The 21318-nt window shown below is 44.8% G+C and overlaps 2 protein-coding genes across 3 annotated transcripts; both read right to left on the bottom strand.

Moving 5' to 3' along the window:
* Window positions 1-1331: 1331 nt before the first annotated feature.
* nfil3-5 (nuclear factor, interleukin 3 regulated, member 5) lies at window positions 1332-9545 on the bottom strand. Of its 2 annotated transcripts, none has more exons than XM_080463293.1 (2): window positions 9116-9545; window positions 1332-4276 (listed from the first exon to the last, which is right to left on the bottom strand). In XM_080463293.1, the coding sequence occupies exon 2, from the start codon at window positions 3760-3762 to the stop codon at window positions 1903-1905; it is 1860 nt and encodes a 619-aa protein (XP_080319419.1). In that variant the 5' UTR covers window positions 3763-4276; window positions 9116-9545; the 3' UTR covers window positions 1332-1902. The 2 variants fall into 2 exon arrangements, with proteins under 2 accessions (XP_080319419.1, XP_080319420.1); XM_080463294.1 differs by lacking the exon at window positions 9116-9545 and adding an exon at window positions 7512-7702.
* Window positions 9546-13766: 4221 nt separating this feature from the next.
* On the bottom strand, window positions 13767-16026 carry LOC308109307 (uncharacterized protein). Its single transcript, XM_080462789.1, has 2 exons — window positions 15905-16026; window positions 13767-15363 (listed from the first exon to the last, which is right to left on the bottom strand). Exon 2 carries the CDS (start codon window positions 15349-15351, stop codon window positions 14134-14136), a length of 1218 nt encoding a protein of 405 aa, XP_080318915.1. The 5' UTR covers window positions 15352-15363; window positions 15905-16026; the 3' UTR covers window positions 13767-14133.
* Window positions 16027-21318: the final 5292 nt, after the last annotated feature.

The following is a 21318-nucleotide window of genomic DNA, read 5'->3' as shown; positions in this document are numbered from 1 at the left end:
TGATTTATTTTGCAGTTTTCAAGTCTGTCAATATTTATCCAGCAGCTTCACGCCAGTGTCCGTTTGAGTTATTTCGGTAGAGGTTTGCTGGTGGGCGGCGTGAAGTGGTGAAGTTGTTTTTCTGGCTGGTTGTGCGTGCTGGATGCAGACTGGGATGTTCCAGTCTGAGCCGATGAATCAGCTCCTCGCTCCTCTCCTGCTCTGCTCTGTGCTCGTGTCACTCTGCTGATGCATTTCCAAAAAGCAACTCAAGAAGTCCAAAAGAGACGTACAGAAGTTCAACAACCTTTTTATTTTTTTTCACGCCCCCCACCCATTTTATCAAAAATGAGTGTGGGTTTTTTTTTTTTTTTTTTTTTAAAAACCATTTGCATATCCACGTGAAGTATAGCGATACAGAATCACTTCTGGACAAGCCTTGTTCAATTTTTTTTTCATTTTTTTTTCCCCTTCCACTTTTGGGGGAAAAAAGCCTTTCGGCAAACGACAACAGTTTTACAGTAACACGGAGTACAAATGGTAGCCGGGGGTCAAGTGTAGCATGGGGGTAAATACACAGCACGAGGAAGAGCAGAGAGCAAAATGACACACATGGATGACAGAAAAATACACATAATAAAAATAATAATAATAATAATAGCCCAAAAAAATAATAACCGAATACAATAGAAAATAACAATATTAATAAAATAATAAAATAATGACAGCAGTATACAAGAGATAGAGACAATTTTACATTTATACATAGTGGCCAGAGGCAGGCACCAGGAAGTGAGACAGTTCAACTTGTACATACTGAAAGTTCTACTGCAGCTACTGGAGCTAAAACAGGTCAGTGCGGAGGTGAGGGGGACGAGTAACAACACAATAAAGAGGCACCTTATGAAGAGAGAGCAGCTTTGCTGGTTGCGACTGGAGAGCCATTTTACTCATTAGACAATTGTTGCCTTGGATTTTAAAAAAATAACCAAAAAAAACAAACCCCTATTGATTTCTCGCCGAATGGCTGGCAAACAAGGCTCGCCTTGTGCTTGTCAATTTTCTGCCAGCAGCAGTGTGTGACTGCATAGTCTGGACTGATATGCAAAATAAAAAAAATATATATAAAAAAAATCACTGGCCATGACAACTTTTGAGTGTCAAACAGCTCAGATCATCTGAACCAGGATCCCAATCTTAAAAAAAATGTACCTTTCTCCTTTTTTTTTTTTTTTTTTTTTGTTTGTTTCACAAGTTGTGGCTCATCTTTGAGGCATTTTTAAGACAAAAAAAGGGAAGGAACTGTACATGGTGTCTTAAAATAACAAACAGATCACTTTTTAAAGTTTACAACTTCCGCATCTTTTTTTTTTTTTTTCTTTGACACAATTTTCTTCTTAAAATATATATTCCATATATGCAAATTTATATGTCACAGTAATATACAATCTAAGTGCTTCAAGAAGTGAAGGGGACTTGTGTGCTGAAGGTTAAGAAGGGCGAGTAAGAGGGAGGGAAGAATGTAACTCTTTGCCAAAAAGAGGAGATATTAAAGGAGGGATGTGTGTCTTTGGTTAAAGGAATGTTCCCATAATGCCACAGCAAACACTGGCCAACCAAGAAGGCAGTTTACAATGATGAATTATTGAAGAATGGGAATTATCTTCAACTTCAGCTCTGGAGAGTTTCATTCTGTCGCATCCCTCGTGAACCTTGTTCTATTTAATCGGAGAGATGGGTGGGAGGTAGGAGAGCGTAAAGGGAGGGGGGGGGGGTTTAGGTGACACAGTGAAATCTGATGGTGGAATCACATTTTAACTACACCTCGCACACACGTCGCTGGCGTATTGTCTGTCTTGCAAGGTGCCAACGTGAGTCACGGTTGTCTGCAGACAACAAAGAGGTGACTGGAGCTGCTGCTCCTTACTCTCGCCTCTTGTTGCGCCCGCCCCTCCCGCTGCTGGATCCCTTCTTCCCTCCCTCCTTCTTCGCCTCCGCCCGCTCACTCGCAGAAGGCTTCGCCTCCTCTGTGTACCGAGTCTCGTTTTCCACCTCTTTGCTGTCCCCGTTGGCATGGCTGCCGTGGTGGTTGTTGGGCAGAGCTAGGTAAGGGTGCTGGGGCAGGGTGGGAGACGGGGACATGGATGTGCTGACCATGGCCTCCATCCCGCTCGGCGCGTTAGAGAAGGCTCTGTACTTGAGGCGGAGCTTGTGGGGCAGCGCTGTGCCTTTGACCTCCGCTTGGTACTCGCCATGCAAACCACCGGCTCCTTCTGTTTTCTGGTGGTAGTTGCTGATGTCGGAGGCAGATGAGGAGGGGGACTCGTCGTCGGTGGAGCCCTCCTTGTCAGAGCTACGAGGGTCTCCGTCACTTGAGGAGGTGTCTTTGTTGGAGTTCTCCTGGTAGTAACTGTCAGATCGGGGGCCTCCCTCATAGGTGAGCACTGGGGGCTCTTCGTCCAGTGTGTTGAGGTAGCCATTATGCTGCATGAAAGAGGACTTGCCCTCCTCGTTGTGGACCAGATCAGGGGCGAAAGGGTTCTGGTGGCTTTCAGTGTGCTGGAGACTGCTCTGACCCTGGTAGCTGCAGCGATAAGGGCTGTCGCGCTGTTGCTGGATGTTGTGACTATACCTCTGCTGCAGCTCCTCTGTGGATTCGTCGTGATCGTTGGTGTATTCATACTGTGGCGAGTCCATGGTCTTTGTCCTCTCAAGCTTCTCAGCGACCTCTGTGATGGTCATGGAGCAGTCTGAGAACTTGGAGTTTAAGCTGTGTTGACTGTGCTGAGACGCTCTGCTCTGCTGGGTCTGCTGCTCCTCCGGCCTCTGGCTCTCCATGGGGTAACAACCACTACTGGAGCGGTACAAGATCACGCTCCTCTGTGCAGAGGTGGCCTGAGGGGCAGGACTGGAGGCCTCCATGTGGATTTGCTGTTGTTGTTGGTGATGCTGGTAGTCCATCGGATTATCAGCCACTTGGGCGCTTTGCTGGTGAGGAGAAACCAGAGCAGCGTGGTTGCCATGGTAAGCCCCACTTGGAAGTCCATTGGTAATCCCATTAGTGATGCCATTGGGAATCCTGCTGCTTTCCAGTTCCGCCATCTCCATGCTTGAGGGCTCCTTCTTTATGCTGTAGCCCATGGGTTCGGGGCTGTCTCTGGAGGAACCGTCAGACATGTCAGACACGGAACCCCGGGGAGAGTACTTGTGGAGCGCAGTGAGTCGTTCGCCACGGCTCGACTGTTCCGTTTCAGAAGAGTCTGAATTCAGCATCACTTGTGAGGCGCTGGAGTAGCCACTGCTCGAGAGGTAGGCACTACTGTTCGGGGTACCATTGCTGCTCCCGTTGCTACCACTGTTGGCATCAGCCACGCTGTTGGAGATCTGCTGACTTTTCTCCATGTAGGAGGCCGTGCTGATGAGGCCGAAGCGTAACTTGAGCTGAAGGAGCTCCGTCTTCAGACGTACGTTCTCCTCATTCAGCGCCATGACCCGGTTCTCCAACACCATGTCATTGAGGCGACGCTTTTCCCTGGAGCGCTTGGCCGCTTCGTTGTTCTTCCTCCGCTTTTCCCAGTAGGAAGCATCTTTCTTCTCATCAGAAATGAACTCTCGCTTGCGACGGGAGGTGACGTTGGGCTTGGAACCTTTTGACTGGCGGCCGCTCCGCTCCCCGCCCTCAGAAAGAGGAGACGGCAGCGAGGCGCTGTACGGAGAAAAGCTTTCGACGTCCATGGTGTTTTTGTTGCTGGTGGATGGAAGGTGTAGACTCAGACTTTCCATTTTTTCCCAGATGGGGGCCAGAGTGTGACTCTAGCAGAGGGCAAAAGGGGGGGGAGGGAAAAAAGATGTGACACTATCCGACCCTTCCGCTTTATTACAAAGGGATTTGACCTATGTCGCAGGATCAGCAAAAAATTCTGGGTGAGGTATTTGTGCTCCTCGGAGGGATGGCCTCATTGATTTCCTTTTATTTCAAAATGGAAACGTTCAAGTGTCTAAGTTAGCCAAGAAGATTAAAAAGAGGTGAAACTCCACGAAAACCTCAGACATTGAAGTAGTGTTTGGAACTTGGAGGGTAAAAAAAAAGATTGAAGTGTTTATTTTGGGCGAAGAGTCTTGAGTCTCGCTGGAGGTGACTTTGGGTTTATCAGTGTCTTTCTCAATCTACAGCGATGTGATGCCTGTCAGGACGTGCCCTGCTTCTCTCTGTGTCTGATGCAGGATGTAGGTCAGTCCGTCTACTTCAGGGCTCCTGGAGGATCCAGACTCAGCACTGCGGCTTGATGATCACAAACTGGGTTTGAAAAAGAGGGAGGGGAAGAGAGAAAGAAAACAAGTCAGATCAGCTGTAAACTAGTGGAGGTTCATTGTGGCAAATTTTCTACATGCAAGTCAAATGAGACAAATGAACTAAGACACAAACACATTCAGATCAATATGCAGGTTGTTTATTTCAAATCAGCCTGCGTTGACAATCTTTAGACAGTGCTTGTTTCCCTGGACTTTGAAGAGACAACCACAGTGGATTGCAGAGTCTGAGTATTAGCGCACACACTCAAGTATTCTGGGACTAAACATGTGCTGCAGCAGCAGCAGCAGCAGCAGCAGGGCTCTTGTGTAAGACGCCACTGTCACATAACAGGGATTGAGGCAGGCTGACCTGATACAAGCTACGCAGAGGCTGATAGATAAACAGCTGTGGGAGGGGGGAGCGGGCGATGACACTGATCGCTCTGACTCTGCATTAATGAAGTTGTAGGACGGTGCATTTTTGGATACTTAAATACAATTCCAATTTTTTTCCAATAATTTCTTAAAAACTGGGGATAATGCGGAGTGATTCTACATTTTTCTGCTCTTTGAAATGACACAAGCTGCCGGACTTCCTTATGTAACGTCGACAGGAAACCTTGCCTGCCGAACAGCTCTTGCATCAATAAAGTTAAAAACAATGCGAACCGCAGCTCAGTCGGATGTTGACGGCAGTCTGGTGGTTATGTAATCACTAGACGTTCTCCTGTTTAATGCACGACTCCTTTTTGCCTCCCTCACCGCACCGCATTTCATAGTTGATATGCATTAGTTAATAACACATCGTTACGCTGAGCGGTGGAGTCACGTACAAACACGAAAACATTTTTTTTATGGCACACGCACGCACAACACACACAGTGTATGTAATAATCTAGGTCACTGTGCCCATGGGCTACAATGACTCTAGTGTTGCTTCACATTCGCAATGCTGGAATTTAACGGAGCACAAACATGACATTTTGTCATTGGAGATTCTTCTTAACTTCCTTTAAACATTCTGCCGAAAGAGCTGTTATTTGAAGCTATTTTGTGATTTGGTGTTTAACTACGGGGCATTTCTGCTGAGGTCAGTTCTTACTGAACATGTGTTGCTGTTATCAAAGAATAATTTAGAGCTACAATTACGTCTCACAAAAGTCACTCTGATGATTTTCACGGTGTAACTGAACAAACTGCAAGCAGCTTCTGGTCTCTTTTCGTGCTCCTGTATTTACTTTGTGTTTTCTTTTTTTCTCATTTCATTTGGTGAGTGAACACTTCAGCTGAACAAAGACTTGTCAAGAGGTAATTCCTGTCATTTAATCAGTAATGGAGAGAGGGCAAAAAATAAAAAAACGCCAATTTCTCAAACACAGCAGAATAAAGGTGCTTTCGTTTACTCCACTGACCTTCACTTATGAGTATTATTCCTGCAGTGTAAACATCCTGCTTCAGTGTCAAGTTATTATCTAACTCGAGGTGTTCGTCTCTCGACCTGTTACGTCTGCCTGTTCCCTTCGCTGTCATTGACCCGGTTACATAATCTCAATTTCAAGAAAAAAGCCACGCCGTGACATTGAAACTACTTGAAAACTGCTTTAAAATAATTCTTCATTTATCTAAATCACGAGCGTAATGTTATGCGGCAGACATGCCCTCAAGTTACTTTTCGCTGTGTTTTTCTTTGCTTCTTTTTCTCAACAAACTTGTGTGAAGCTTCGCTGAACATAAAGGGATTTGAAGATAACCACTAACAGATGTGGAAAAATGTGGAATCAGACTCCCCCCCCCCCCCCCCCCCCCAACCCTCCTCCCTTTTCAAATCCTGGATAATTTTCGCGAAGACAAGCAGGGAGAGGCGGACGAAACAAAGGCGGGCGGGAAGGAGGAAGCGCGCATACGTCTGTCCCACTGACCTAGAAACGACGCTAAGCAGTAAACACTCCTCCTGGCTTTGACGGTGCGCCATAAAATAGGTCAGTGGGACTGCAAGGCAGGGAGGGCAGGAGAGGAAAAGAGAGTATTAGAGTGCTCTCTAAAAATAGAGCAACCGAAAGAGGTGAGGGAGGGAGGAAACGGAGAGGGATGGGGTGACGGGAGGAATTCAGTTGGTGGACATGAGAGGAATTTTACAGAATCTGCAGTAGGATGAGCAGAGGACTCGCACTTGACTACGTCATCAGGGTAGAAAAGAAAAAAAAAGAGACATTATGAAAGCCCCAGATATTTCCACGCAACACTGAACCCTGTTCACTCCAGAAACCCGGGGGGTACTTTGTGCAGCACACAACAATGTGAATCAGATGAAAAGTGATAGTGTGAGACGGGGAGATGGCATTGACGTCAGAGCACACACCCATCTCTGCAGCCAAATTCATGTATAACAGGCTCTCTCTCAGGACTGCATGGGGAGGGGCTGCTGTTGTTGCTCGTAGTGTACGTGCTCTGAATGTCTCTTGTTGCGGAGCAAAGCTTGTGTAACCCATGAATATTACGTCGCAGCAGAAGCCACAGGTTACTGGCTGCAAATGCCCAGCCGCCACCCCCCCCCCCCCCCCCCCCCCCTCTCTCCCCTCCCCCCCACCCCATCTCTTCTTTCCCTCTCGGTGCATGTTGTGCTCTGAATTAGAGCCCAGGCTACTGCCAGAAAATAAAGACAAACTGGGCATGGTACATTGTGTAATTGGCTCTCTGTACAGAGGCAAATTTATCATCTACTAGAGTGATTCATTGCAGCAACAGCGAGCAGCTTTTTCCCCCCTCTCTCTTTTATTTTTTCTTCTTCTTTTTTTTTTCTTCTTCTTTACTTAAAAAAAAAAAAAGAGGGAGTTCACAAGCACTTGCTGCTCAGGAAGGAATGCTTCACCTTTGACCCTCTCCGGGGCAAGTGTGAGTAAAATGTAAGCCATCCTCTTCCCTTCCTCCACCTTTCAAATGATCCGACGCCACACACGTGGAGAGGCCCTGGCTGGGAAGCCTCCATTTTGCCCCGTGGCTTTATGTCAAACAAAACTGGAAGTCAGGAATCCACGCATTCCCCGTCAGACCTACATGACTACATGCCAGTTAACACCGAGCAAAAGTAATATCTAACTAAAGCCGCCGTGAAGTGAAGGTCACATACGCGATGACTCGACCCGGACTTTAGTTTTCCAATCTGTACACTCAGTTAACACACTTCTATTAAACCTGAGTTCTAGTCACATGTCACAAGGCAAAAGATTTCAGTTACTTACTGTCAGCTGATGAGCACAGTTTCACTTTACAAATGAAGAGTTTAAAAAGAAATAAACTACTAAAAAACTAAAGAAAACCAGAGAAAATAGTTGTACTGAATGTGTCCTCAGGAAAACTCAGTCTCATGTCAGAGCACCAGCCCAAGTAGTCAAAGTAGTCCACCGCCTGCCCTGTAAACCTCATGTGTCTCCTCACCCAGATTCAGGTTTGACCTATATTCGGAGAGCTGGCTGGGACAGAGCGGTGCAGATGACTCTGAAAGTAGACCAGCTGGCAGCGGGCGGACTCAGAACTTCTCCAGACAGGAGTTTCCATGCATTGCATCACATCCTCAATGTTCACTTTAGTATTCTAATTTTACCACAAAGTCACGCCAAGACCTCAGCGAGATTTTGGAAGGCCAGCTTTGAACCAGATCCCAGAAAAACAAATAGGTGTTAAAGCAGCTTCTTTTTTTTTTTTTTTTTTTGTTCCCTGTGCCATATTTGCTTTTGGAGAAGAGGAAGACTAAGCAAGTTAAAAATAGCCCACAGACACCGAGCTGCCATGTTACATCACAGATGAAAGCGTCTCTAAAATACAGTTTGGAGCATGAAGGCTTAGTGTTTTAGGAATAACAGTTGATGGATGCATAGGGATGATGGGAAGAGAGAGTGCAGGGTGTGAACGGGAATCAATTACAGGCCTCTCTGTCCCAGGAGGGAGCTGCTGTTTATTGCTTCTCCCTGCTGTGTGCTGGTTATGTCATACCCTCCAACCGCCTCAAAGCAGAGCTCTGTGCTTTACTTAACACACCTTGTGAGGCAAAAGAGTCACCCAGTGACTCACTTTTCACGCATTTAGTACATATTTTCCGCTTTTAACACTTAAACTTGCTTTTGTCGCTTGGCAAACGAATGGAATTGAGTGAAAACACGTAGAATTTATTATTATTCTATTATGTATGTGTCTTAGGGGAAAAAAAAAAAAAAAAAAAATTTCTTGCACCTTTCACTCCCAACACGAGTTTTCTGATCATTTCAATAAAATGGGGGAGGATAAATTCCAGCCCAGCCTTTGCACTAATAGCTCGGTTACTACACTGATCTAGTGACCTACATTTCCCCAAGACGCAGATACGAACAACAGCACGCCACGTGCAGCAGATAATAGAGGACACTGTGTCTGCATTTAAGCGCACGGCGCGCGCCAGCTGCCCCCGTTCCCTGGAAAACACCACCGGGAGGGCGAATTACCTTGACATTGAATGCATAATGTCCGACCACGTTTTCATTTTTATTACTTGTACACAATGGTATGGGGGATGGGGGGATGGGGGGGGGACGCGTTAAAAAGAAGCAAAAGTGGTGCGTTTAACCCCCGAGTGCCGCATTTTACGGAGAAAAAAAAAAGAAAAAAAAAAAAGCCGCAAACGCGTGAAAGTCACGGATGCCGGCGAAGCTCGAGCTCAGAGCCGCCATGTGAACAATAACCGGCCACGCGCATCATCACGACTCCCGCATGAAAGGATAAAGCAAACCGCAACAAATGGAAAAAACACAACAAAAAAAGCACAATGAAAACACAGAAACAGAATAAAGAGCCACACGCAGTCAAAACAAACCTTTTTCTGTTGTCCCGGACGAGCGCAGAAGAGATTCAGGCTTCCCCGACACAAAAGCTGTCTCGCTCCCGTTTCCTCCTGCTGCCGTCTGTGAGTGTGAGCGTGTCTGTGTGTCTTTAGAGGCAAACCCTCCCGAAAAGCGGCGAGAAATGCCAGAGAAAGTTTCCCGTGGTGCTGCTCTGCCTGCTCGGCTCGGCTCGGCTCGGTTCGGCTGGTCGCTTCGGTGCGGCTCTGCGGCTCTTGGCTCGGGCTGCTTGTGTGCTGCGCGCTGCCGGACACTTTGCTCCAGTTTCCCCGGCTCCCTTTCTAGAGATATGTGTTAGTAGGTCAGCGGTTGCATAACAGCTCTTAGGCTGCCTAGTCACGTTTTTTGTCCTCTCTCTCTCTCTCTCTCTCTCTCTCTCTCTCCCCCTCTCTCTCTCCTTCCCTCCCCTGTGCGTGTTATTAAAGCGGCTCTTATTGTTCAGCCGTCCTGTCCTTTTCCACGTCCTGTCTTCATAACTGCCATTGGACTGTTACACTGACACCTTGTAATGAGAAGTCCAACAACTGTTTCTCATTTTACTGGTACGCAGTTATGAGCCTGTATGTGTTCTCCTGGTGACTCTTTATGGGCAAACCTATTCATTCTCATATATCCTGCCAGGGTCGTTTGATGTCCCCAGAATGGAAACCTCAAGGCTCAAAAACTGTTTTTGTGGTGTCTTTTAAAGCTAAAGGTGGCAATTAATATAATTCGACACAGGCCAGTAAAATTTGAATGCATTGCTTGATTTATTTTCTTTTTCTATAACATTTGGATGCTTGAATTGGACTCTAAAAAAAGGTTATGGCTTAAATGCAGATGCATCTAGACTGGAAAAGCTAATAGTTTACTCAGTTATCTTTATTTTGAAGTTATGTTTTTGATAAGTATGGCCTTGTCCACCATAACCCTATATTGGATAGTTATGGCTCAAAACATAGAAAACATGTGAAGACACTATATTTTGGACTTGCGTTGCTTTTAAGCTGGTCATATGGTGCAGTGGTTTGCACTGTGACCTCACGGCAAGAGTCACCCCAGTCTGAGTTTTCATGTTCTCTCTCTGCATATGTGGGTTTTCTCCAGGGGCACGGGCTTCAAACCCCACAATCCCAGAATAACATAGACTAAAAATAGAAATACTTTATCAATCCCAAGTTCTATAATTGCTGGCTCTAAATGGCCTGATGCAGAACCTGTTTTGGCTTCAGCGCCTCACTCCAGCACTTTGTTGTTCAACTAAGATAAGATAAGATAATATATTCCTTTATTCTCCTCACAAAGGGGAAATCTGCATTGTTGCTGCAGTAAGTAGACAGTAGCGGAACAGAAGATGGCTGGATGGACTTACAAGCTAAATTTGCGATAGTGAAGCCATACAAGGCTCAAAATATTTCATTTTTATTTCCACACAATGGAGAAAATGAACATGTTCATTGTGTTCAAATGTGTATGTCATCGAGGTTTATACCGCCGAAAAATTTAAGCTGCATCTAATTTCACAGAATATGAAGTATCTAAATGGACACATATTTATTATTTGCAATGCTTGCATGCAGTAATGCAAAGTATAACGTGAGTTTGATTTTTATTGTTTTTTTATTCCCCTGTAAAGCCCTTTGTGCTGCAGATCCTCTTGTATATTTGCCTTTACAACTTTCTTTCTGGACTGATTGTAAATGTCATTGTTCATCCCCTGAACTCAGTTGTAACAGCTGAAACACAGTATTTTTAAGTACTTCAGGATATGCTGCTATTATTCTGTGGAATGTAAAAATCTCCGATTTTAACTGCCGAGCGACTAATCTACTCCTGTCCCGTGTTTAAAATGGTGAGCCTTCTGTTTTGTTGGGTAACTACAGCGAAGCTGGAGTCCTGCACTCACACCGACTACGATGCAATTTTTTTTATTTTTTTTTATCACAGACAGAAAAGCCCCTTTATCAGTGGAAATGAGCTTTAAAATGATGCCTCGTCCCTCATAAGTGTGTATCACTTAACATTATGTACTCCCCTGGCATTGTTGTCTATGGAAGGTCAAGCTCTGCAAGTTCAAAGCATTTTTAGCTGTAGGAATGTAAAGAGTATATCTGACTGAAGAGATCTTAATCTTGGAACATTTATTTCAAGGTTTCACACATTTGGATTCGTGTTGTGATTTTTGCAGCTTAATGTGTGGCTTGACATTCATTAATCTTCAAATTGCATTTGTTGTTTTCTTCATACTGACATTTTGGCATCATTTCACCTCGAATTAACACTGAAACAGGATTAAATATATTGCACATATTATAGATATAATGCTACATCCTTGATATTGTTTATCCGTTCGTGAAGTGGGATCTGCTAAGGAGCTTTTTATTTATTATCCCACAAAGCCCAGTGTTCTCATCGCCACCATATTTCATGTGCAGTTGCGTCAGCCCTGCATGGTATCAAGCACACACATCCATTTCCAATGCTCCATCACACTCACATCCCATCCCCCTGCTTTGTCTGGCTCCACACACACACACACATGCACCAGCTTACCAAACACGCACACACCACCACCACCACCACCATTACTGCGTTGAGGAAACGGCGGCCTTGAACTTGCCTGGCTCCTCCTCTTCCAACCACTCCTTATGGTAGAACCACCAACCCCCAACACACTCCTGCACTTCTCCAGCTGCCTCTGCATGCAGGCATTCCCCTGGCAACTGTGGTGTGGTGGTGCCTGCCTAGCAACCACAAGCCTTTCACTCCTTCCTGCAAGTCTGAGGGTTTGGGTGGGGGGTGGGGGGTGGGGGGTGTTGCAGACTGGTCTGCAGCAAGACTCGTCAGACACAAAAGATTCCATGTGTGCAGTGTGCGCGCAGACAAAAACAAAAATACAGCAACTCAATGCAGCTGTTGATGTCTGATGATGCCTGTTTGACCACATGCTTCTGTTTGGGCCTGTGAGGAGGTCATTTAAAATCATTTGCATGAACAAAAATGTTTTGCCTCCTGCACCAAACGTGATCTCTGCTTGTTGTGGTAGAACCATGAGCACGATGCAGGAGTTCTCCCCAGACGATATCGCTGCTGTGGATGAACAAATGAATGAATGAACGAATGAATGAGGCTGATGAACGCCTCTGGCGCCACCTGCTGTTGGTCAAGCAGCACTGAACGCTCACTTTGGAATTATTTATGAGTGACACATAACATTGACATTCAGTCATATAATCAGTCGGAATGTAATAATTCAGATAATCTGTGGCCCTTCTTGGCTCCTTCTTGTTTCCACAGTGTGTTCTACCTCCATGTTTGTGGTGCCGGTTTTGCAGACCTGTGCTGTTTCCAGGTGTTGATGTACTCTGGACCTGTATCCTTCACTTCCATATGGACCAATCTGTCTCCACCGCAGCTGCTTCAAGCCTCTAAAAATAGCTTTGCTTCTGCTGACGTGCGAGATGAGTCACGCAGAGTCTCGAGCCTCTCACCGCATTCACCCCTCTCTCCTTGGCACTGGCCCACTCCTCACCGTCCCATTTAGATCTGTAACCTCGGCGCGGCATGGGAGCAGCCACACGGAGGTCTTTGTGCTTGTAAAGCTGTGTTTAAAGCAAAGACAAAGAAGCTAATGTGTTACCCCTGCACAGATCACCTGCAGCAATCCAGCACAGTTCATGCGCAAATGCACATTCAGCACACGACAAAAAGGAACCACATCTGAAGCAATCATCTGAGTTTACATTTCTTCATGCAACTGTCACCTTTGATTAACCTGATATATTCATGGCTCAGAGTATCAAGACATATTCAAAACACATCCTCAGAGGCAGCGTGTTATCGCACATTCTGCTAATGCTGTGAAATTAAAAGCAGATTGAGCGCTCTCTAATCTTCTTAAGTGGAAACATGGACGTGGAACAATGGCTTTTATTCAACATTTTGAGATTAAAGTCAAAACGTCATTAACTCATTTGAAATATTAGGATCAAATCTGGGATTTTGAGAAGACAAGATTCAACGTTTTGACCTTCTTGTTGTCGTTGTGACTTTATCCAACTCATTCACTCATCCTGTACTGTTGCTGTGGGTAAGTCAGTGTTGCAGTGGGCAGGAGCCAATGGCAGTTTCTCTCGCAGCTGAAGCGGCGGTAAACGCAGGGGACATCCGTGACAGGACGGCCGTCCATCACAAGACCAGAAACCCCCCCTCCATCCCCCACCCTGTGCATGCAGGGAGACCATGCAACATTCAAACTCCACACAGCAGGGAAGTCACTGTTTGTCATAGATTTCACACATTTCAGATTTTCACAGAAGCCTGTGCTCTCGTCTCCATGTTAGAATTTGTTTGTCTGCTTTCTGAAGGAGTTGTTGACAAGTTATTCAAGACCGGGACTATTTTAGATTCATGCTGCATTCACACCTACTCAACAGGAACTTTGATGTATTGTGTTTGCTTTTGGGGTTTTTTTCTTTTCTGTCTCTGTCAGTTTTCGACAGCACATCTTATCTCTAGTTTACATTCGGTTCATTGCTCTCAGTAATTCCAATGAACTTGTACAGGAAACGGATCATCCTGATTTCAAATATAATCTCCAAACAGAATAATACAGAGACACTGGCATGAGATAGACATACGAGCATAGTGATTCAGACAGTCACTCCAAAAAGTTATTTTAATCACATTTATCACACGATTACAGATTAATGTCACAAACAAAACAAGAGTGAAAACAGATGTGGTAATTGTCGCACACGTGTGTTATGAGTGGTAAGGGAAGGATTACAGCTGCTGCACGGTGTGATTAGAATATCCAACATTTGTTTCCAGTGTTTCAAACAAGTATCGGGAGGTTTGGAATCTGTCCGGTGGGTTCGATCTGGATTTCTAAATGATCCTGTTGTTGTGTCCCTGTAGTTGTTGAGGTAGCCGCTTGAACAGTTTATGAGCTGATTGGTGTGAAGAGATGTGTTGGCTTCAGTCGGGATCTGAACCCTCCTCTACTCAGCTTTTAGGAAATCTTGGTAAGCAGCTGTTGGGAGAAAAGTCGCTTGAGTTGAGCCACTTCCTGAGACAAACAGCTGATCTGCGACCTGAGGTTGACGTCCTCTGCTGCCGAACACCTGATGTCTCTTGAGTTTTGTGGCACGGAGGAGGTATAATATCCAGAGGAGGCAGCGTGATGCTGCTGCACGAGTCCACCACAGGCCTCCTCCCTGGGCCAGGCAGCATGAGCCTGCACCCGACCGTCCGAAGCAGTCGGCTGCTGGTTCCTCATCTGGATGTTGGGACCCACCATGGCTACCGGGGGGCCTCTGTGCCTGTTCTCCAGCGATGGACATGTCTCCCCTACGTCGCCGCTGCCCACAGGGCCTTTGAAGCGCAGCTTGTGCGGGAGGCTCCTCAGACCTTCAGGCGAGTCCTGTCTGTTTGCGTAATGACTCTCGCCGGCCTCCACGTGTGAGCCGCAGCCCGGCTGCTCCTCCACCAGCTCCCTCACAGAAGGCCTGCTGTACTCACCCAGCGAGTCATCGAAAAACACAGGGCTTCCCACGTTTGAGCTGGAGGAGGTGGAGACCCCGGACTCCTCGGTCTGACTCAGAGGCTCGGCTGCCCTCAGACCGTAGATGACACCCTGCTGTGGAGGCTGAGGTTGCGGGTGGATGTGATGGCTGCTGCCGCTGGTCTGCGTGTTGATGTGCGAGGGCCCGTCACTGTGAGCCTGGTAGTAATGTGAAGTTGTGCGAGACAAGATGGGTGCAGACAGTGGGAGGATGGACACATCAGACGGATCCTGCACAAGGCCAAAGCGAAACTTGAGGGCCAAAAGTTCGGCCCTCAGACGGGCGTTTTCCTCCAGGAGATCCAACACCCTCCTCTCCAACACCATGTCATTGGCTCGCCGCTTCTCTCTGGAGCGTTTGGCAGCCTCGTTGTTCTTCCTCCTCTTGTCCCAGTAGCCTTCGTCTTTCTTCTCGTGTGGGGTGAACTCTCGTTTGCGGCGTGCACTGCTGCTGCTGTCTTCATCGCAGCTGCTGACTGCCACAGCTTCACTATCTTTGCGTTTGATGGCCATGGTGCGGCCCAGCAGAGTCCGGGCCAGCTGGCTGGTGGAGGTCAGGATGGAGACGGCCTCGTCGGTGAAGGACCCCGGCCCCCCCTGAGACCTGGACTCTGCACACAGCTGGGGGGGCCCTGACAGATCCTGGATGATGGTTCCTTCAGTCATGTTCAGACTCTCCTGAAATCACAAGAGAATCCACAGGTTTGTGACTGACTCAGGCACAAACATGCAGCAAGGGCACCACCTGGTGGCCACAGATACAAGTGCACGGGGTGTTGTGACGCTTTGTTGTAAACGTTGCAAAACATGCCTTTAATACTTTATCGATGTAATGATTTAAGAGCGAGAATACTGGAAGATAAAAACAGATTCAAACTTTATTCAGGAAGGCTGATGGCACACGGTTAGATAAGCTTCCTGAATGAAACTTACAACAACTACTGGCAACAAGATTGTACCCACGTTTTTACCAGAAAACTAAATACGCGTTTATGAGGAAACTGAAAAAAGTTCGTGACACTAAATTAATGGAAACATACGTGTTAAAATGTAAATCCTACAAAAAGTTCGTTTATTTACATGAACCAAAATGAGGTTAAATTCTAACTTAAACTTCAAGAAAAGTGACAGGTTGTAACTTTCTATGAAAATTGAATTGCATGTAATCTGAAAAACAAGCAAATACAATAAATGAAAGTATAAAAGTGGTCGGACTTACAGTTGAAACCGGTTGAAAAAATCTTCCACAAGTCGTTTCCCGGTCGGAGAGAAAAGTCCTGCAGCTCCGCAGCTCTTCTGGATGTTTGTCCGCATCTCCTCCTCCTCCCCCTCCTCCTCCTCCTCTCTGCCCATTGCAGGGAGGTTCAGCTGGGGTCGGAAGCTCACCCGGGTACCCCCTCCTCCTCCTCCTCCTCCTCCTCCTTCTCTTAACTGAAAGCCAGCTGAGTCAAATCAGTCAGAATAAACAGTTTCAAACCTGCACAGTTTGAAAATTTGTTTAATTTAAGGAAGCTGAAAAAACAATCTGACTTCAAATTCAAATGACGTCACTTTTTAAATTCAATTTTTACCCATTTTACATGAACTTAAACTACCAACAAATTGTTGAATATTGGACTTATGTGACTTGAATATTTCAATGAAGCGCTTTGCTGTCTTTTTTCCCGACAACTTCACAAATGAAGTTAATAAATATCTTGTATTTTTCAAAACCTTTTCAACAGCTTCTATATGTCGTTTGCATGGATGTGCGTGACCTCATGTCAACAGGAGACTTCCAACTCTTGTTCAAGGATTTCCTCAGAGATAGAGTAGAATAGAATAGAATAGAATAGAATAGAATAGAATAGAATAGAATAGAATACCATTATTAATCCCAGATTACTTCCTTTCCCTTCCCATGAATTTACACCAGAAACCATAAAAATGTAATCCATGGCTTACATTTCCACTGATACAAAAATAGTTGGGATCGATTCACCAGGAATCAAAACTTTTCAAACAAACTGAATCAACCAAAAGCCACATATTTGCTTGGTGGTTTGGTAAAGTCTCTGGTGTTCACCCAGAGACGCTTCAATATAAATGCTGACAACAAAGAACAAAGAGAAATTGGAGGGCACATCAGGTGAAGTCAGTTCAGTCCCATTCAGCACCGTCATGAGCCAAACAGCTCAGACCTGCTGTGTGACCTGCTGGTCTCCAGTCTCAGTCTTTACCTTCAGGTTTGGAGTGTGAGCCTCAACAGCATGTTGATCTGTTAATATCTGTGTTGATATGGGTCAGTTTACATGTGGCTTTCTAAGAGGTTATGAGGAGCACTGTATTCATCATAAACCTCCCAGGCTGCCCCTGAGAGAGACTGCAGACGTCTCTGTCCTCTGGATGTCCAAAAGTTTACAGTGAAACCAAACAGACACATTTCACTGCTCGAGACGAAAGAAAAACTTTTATGGTTTTCTTAAAATGTAAACGTGACTCCCTATAGGGGAGACATCCATCCATCCATCCATCCATCCATCCATCCATCCATCCATCCAAAGCAGGATCTTTGTCTTGTGGATGATATTCATTTTATTTTTTGTTGTGATTTGTCATTTCAAAAATATTCCAGCCTTCTTGAAACAGTCATGTATTAACTGGTGTTGGTTTTGCTGCTTCTTGAGATTTCCCCCACCGGGAGTGTTTCCAACACGGAGCCCACAAACAGATTTGTGTCCTCTGTGTTTTACAACGCTGTGTTAGATTAGATAATCCATGTTCCAGAAACGCATGTCGGCAGGGATCACCGTGGCTGAACTTGTCCTCATTTGCACTGTGCAGGTGAGCACCTGTAACGTCAGTTCGGGGAACGCCGTTCCCTGGAAGAAGTCATGTTTGTTTCTCTAAGGGGGAGAAAAAAAAAATGTTTTGCATTGCAACATTAGATTATTGGTTGTGTAATGATGTGACTCACTTTGTATAATGTCTCTGTTTTCAGACACTATAAGCCCAGTGGAGGTTGATCACAGTGGGACTGTGCCCGTGGGTTCATGTTTGGATTACACTGCTGTGTCTTGTAAACCAAGAATGTAAAGGCAGCCGTACAGACAGCGAGCCGCTCCAGTGCTCAAGAGCACTCGTGTGAATGGAAAAGGAGAGCGGTGTTGTGTAATCCAGAGTGCATCTGAGGACTGTGCAGTGCTGGGAGTTCAGGCGGGGTGAGGTTACACACAAAAAAGGAACATTGTTCCGTGAGCAATCTGCTGGACAGTGATACTTCCTCCCTGCACATGCAAATGCATCTGAGCGGCTCTTACTGCTTCACCCTCTCCCTTAAAAGAAGACACTTTTAATCCATGCAGACTCCCTGTGGATGGTTTCACAGCTGCAGTGTCACTGTCGACCTGTTTCTGTGTGACCTGGACGGAGCTGTTGGGTCACGTTGGCGCGTCGCTGCAACATGCAGCGCTGACTCAGACCAGAGGCTGAAGTCCTGCGAAGTGAAAACTGTACGACTGCCCCAAGGTCCCGCCAAGCAAACTGCCAACAAATTTAGGTTCAACTGAGCAATTTGATCTCTCGTCCCACTTCTTCTTCTTGTTCTTCTTGTTTGTTGTAAATGAAATTCTGCTTTGAAATATTCCCAGCAATGCCTTCAGGACTACACAGTGTACACAGCAGGAACGTGACAACATGATCCACATTATGACTGAAATCCCCTCTCACTTAAACAAACCAAATGAAAGACGGATGGTTGGCTTTCATCATCTGACCCGTTTCTATTTGACAAAATAAGGAAGCAATTTATAAAGATTTAAAAAAAAAAAAACCCACAACAGAATCATTGAAGAATAAATGGAGATACACAGCTTGGTTTAGTGGGAATAAGACCCTGTTTATTAATTTCAGTGTTCCAACTATGAGGTACAGTTTCGAGTTGCTGCTGTAAAGAGTAATGGTGCTATATAGTTAGAATAAATAGTGGAAAAGTAACTTGTGGGTCATTCTTCTCATGCAGAATGTGTTTGGAAGTCAAATGGTGGCACTAAGAGTAAATTGGTCCATTTGAGTTATTAAAGTTTATCATTTCCAACTGGAAGCACTGATGGACTGACGGGCCTCATTTTGCCAGCCGTGCGTAACTCGGCATAACACCTGTTCCTGACCTGAACTGGTTGTAAGGACGACATACTGAGATTAACTAACGACATCCAGACAGCTGCAGGAAACTGTTGCGACATTAACATCAACGTCAGTTAGAATCAGACATCCTTTGGTTTGCTGTCAGTTATTTGAGGCTTTTCTCCTCAGTGAACAGGAGTTTAGTGTAATAGTTACCATTAAGACAACAGCTTTGGTTAATGCTCATGCTCATGAAAACATCTGTATTTTCCAGACTACAAAAGTAAAAGTCGGAATATGCTTCCGTTGCGCTTGTAAATTGTTCCGTGCATTTCAAACGCTTTCAGCATCGCCGCCTTCCTTCTCCCATGAGGCCCTTGTGTTTGCGTGGTCAATGATCAATACATCCAGTAGAGGGCAGTACACGTTATTGATTTCATGTGGGACAAAGTTTCTATTCCAAACATCGCTGAAACTGGTTCAAAACTGCTTATAATAATAAGAATAATGCCCCTGGAGACAATTTCAAATTTGGTCTATGGAGATAATTTGCTGTGTTATCTTTTTAACTTTGCGAATGAAAACTGTTCACACGAGTCATCTGAAGCTTCTTCGTCCTGATGTCCAGGTGAGGAAACATCATAGTTATTTATATATCCATGGACATATTCAGACCATTTCTATTTTCTCCTTTGTTCATTTCTCTGGTCACACATGAGCTACACAGCTCAATACTGCCCCCGCAGGTCATCGGGGGTATTTACTCTGTTACCTTCACATTCGAAAGCTCCAAAGGGGCCAAACTGGCTTTTAATGTGCATTTAGTGTAGAGTATATTTCAGCCTTTAGATGTACGCAACCTACTGTATATATACAGTATTGTCTGTGGCGAATACACAATAACAATTTCTGTATGTTTTCTTCCTCTTCATGCTGCAGTTTTTGCCAGATACAACTTATGCTCAGGTGCAAATTCAGTCCAGAAAATAGTAATAGTAGTTGTGACTGCTTTGATAATCATTTAATAGTAATCAGTTACTTGTGTGTCACTAATCCCACTTTATAATACAATTTCACCAACACAAGAAGTAATTAATGTTTATTAGTAGACGTTTTTTTCATGTTTTCTATCTTCGCTTATTCCTTACTTGCAAATTTTCCAATTTACTTCCTTAAATATATGTATTCTTTTCTTTAAAAACTGTTTATTCAACAGACGTAAATCTACAGAATCTCCTTGAGAGATGTGACCAACAGGAGAGACGGGCGACTTGAAGAAATACGACTACATTTTATTTGACGGTTGTTATTGTTGCCATGTGGCCAAAAGTGACTCAGATAACAGTGATGACAGAGCAGATACAGATGATCAGATTACGTTTCTCATCTTATCTGATGCTGATGTCAAAGAAAGAGAAAAGAACAGAATCACCTTTCCTTGTTCATTTTTTATCTTTATGTCCATCTTGGGATTTTCCTGAGTGCAGCTTATCGTTAAAAGTTAGAGTTGAATAAGTGTTTTCTTCTAGTTGCAGATAGAACTAATATGACCTGTTTTATAGTTATACAGATGATTAAAAACAATAGTATCACTAAAACATGCAGAATGTTGCTGATATTTCTCCTGAAGAGGAATTTAATATATGGTCTCTGATTTTTGTGTATTTATTTTCTATAACACAAAAGAGTCAAACAACATACGACGGAGTAATTACAGTTATAGAATTGAAAACGTTCCTGGTTATGGAACGTAAAGTAGAATATTTACATTTGTTCCCTGCTCCAAACGTACTAATCTCAATCTGTTTTAGAACAATTGCAGCTGTCAGTGTCATTCTGCATTTATCAGATTTCATCTGTGATCAAGTTATGATGAGTAGATTTAGAAAAAAAAAAGACCTGGATTTGTTGAAGGTTCTCGCTCTGCCTCAGTGCTGCTTATTGTTGTGACAGTCGATAGCATCCCTGGACATGCTTCACGGACAATGTGTCCACTTTGCACCGCAGATTACGTAACCCAAACATTGTGTAAATGAGTGTGTGTGTGTGTGTGTGTGTGTGTGTGTGTGTGTGTGTGTGTGTGTGTGTGTGTGTGTGTGTGTGTACCATGGAAATCCCGGTGGAGATCAGCTTACAGTGCACTTGTTACAAAGAAAATAGTGAAAATGCAGCACGGTGATGCAGTGAGATGTAGTGGTTTGTCCTCTCAGCTCACAGTGAGATCATCCCCGGTTCGAGTCTGGACTTGGGGGCTTTTATTGTGTTGAGTTTACACGTTGTCTACATAAGCATGCTTGGGTTTCCTCCCATAGCTTAAAAAACATGCGTTTGGGTAAAACGTGTATGGTAAATGTAAAAATTATACTTGAAACCCTGCAGGTAAAAAAAAAGATCCTCTCATAAATCTCAGATGAAAGATGAATGAACACTCAGAGAAGTGCAGCTTGTGCTCCACTTTGTCTTCCACTTGATTCAACTGGAATCTGAGGACACTGGGTTTGTTCACGAGGCCAGTTGAGAGAAAAACAC

This window comes from Lipophrys pholis, assembly GCF_963383615.2.
Source record: "Lipophrys pholis genome assembly, chromosome: 5".
Taxonomy (NCBI): domain Eukaryota; kingdom Metazoa; phylum Chordata; class Actinopteri; order Blenniiformes; family Blenniidae; genus Lipophrys; species Lipophrys pholis.
The sequence above is the reverse complement of the archived record's forward strand: the minus strand, read 5'-3'. Positions and strand labels throughout refer to the sequence as shown.

Excerpts from the sequence above, each read along its gene's own strand:
- nfil3-5 (XM_080463293.1), bottom strand. The coding sequence starts at position 3,762 with ATGGAAAGTCTGAGTCTACACCTTCCATCCACCAGCAACAAAAACACC.
- LOC308109307 (XM_080462789.1), bottom strand. The coding sequence starts at position 15,351 with ATGACTGAAGGAACCATCATCCAGGATCTGTCAGGGCCCCCCCAGCTG.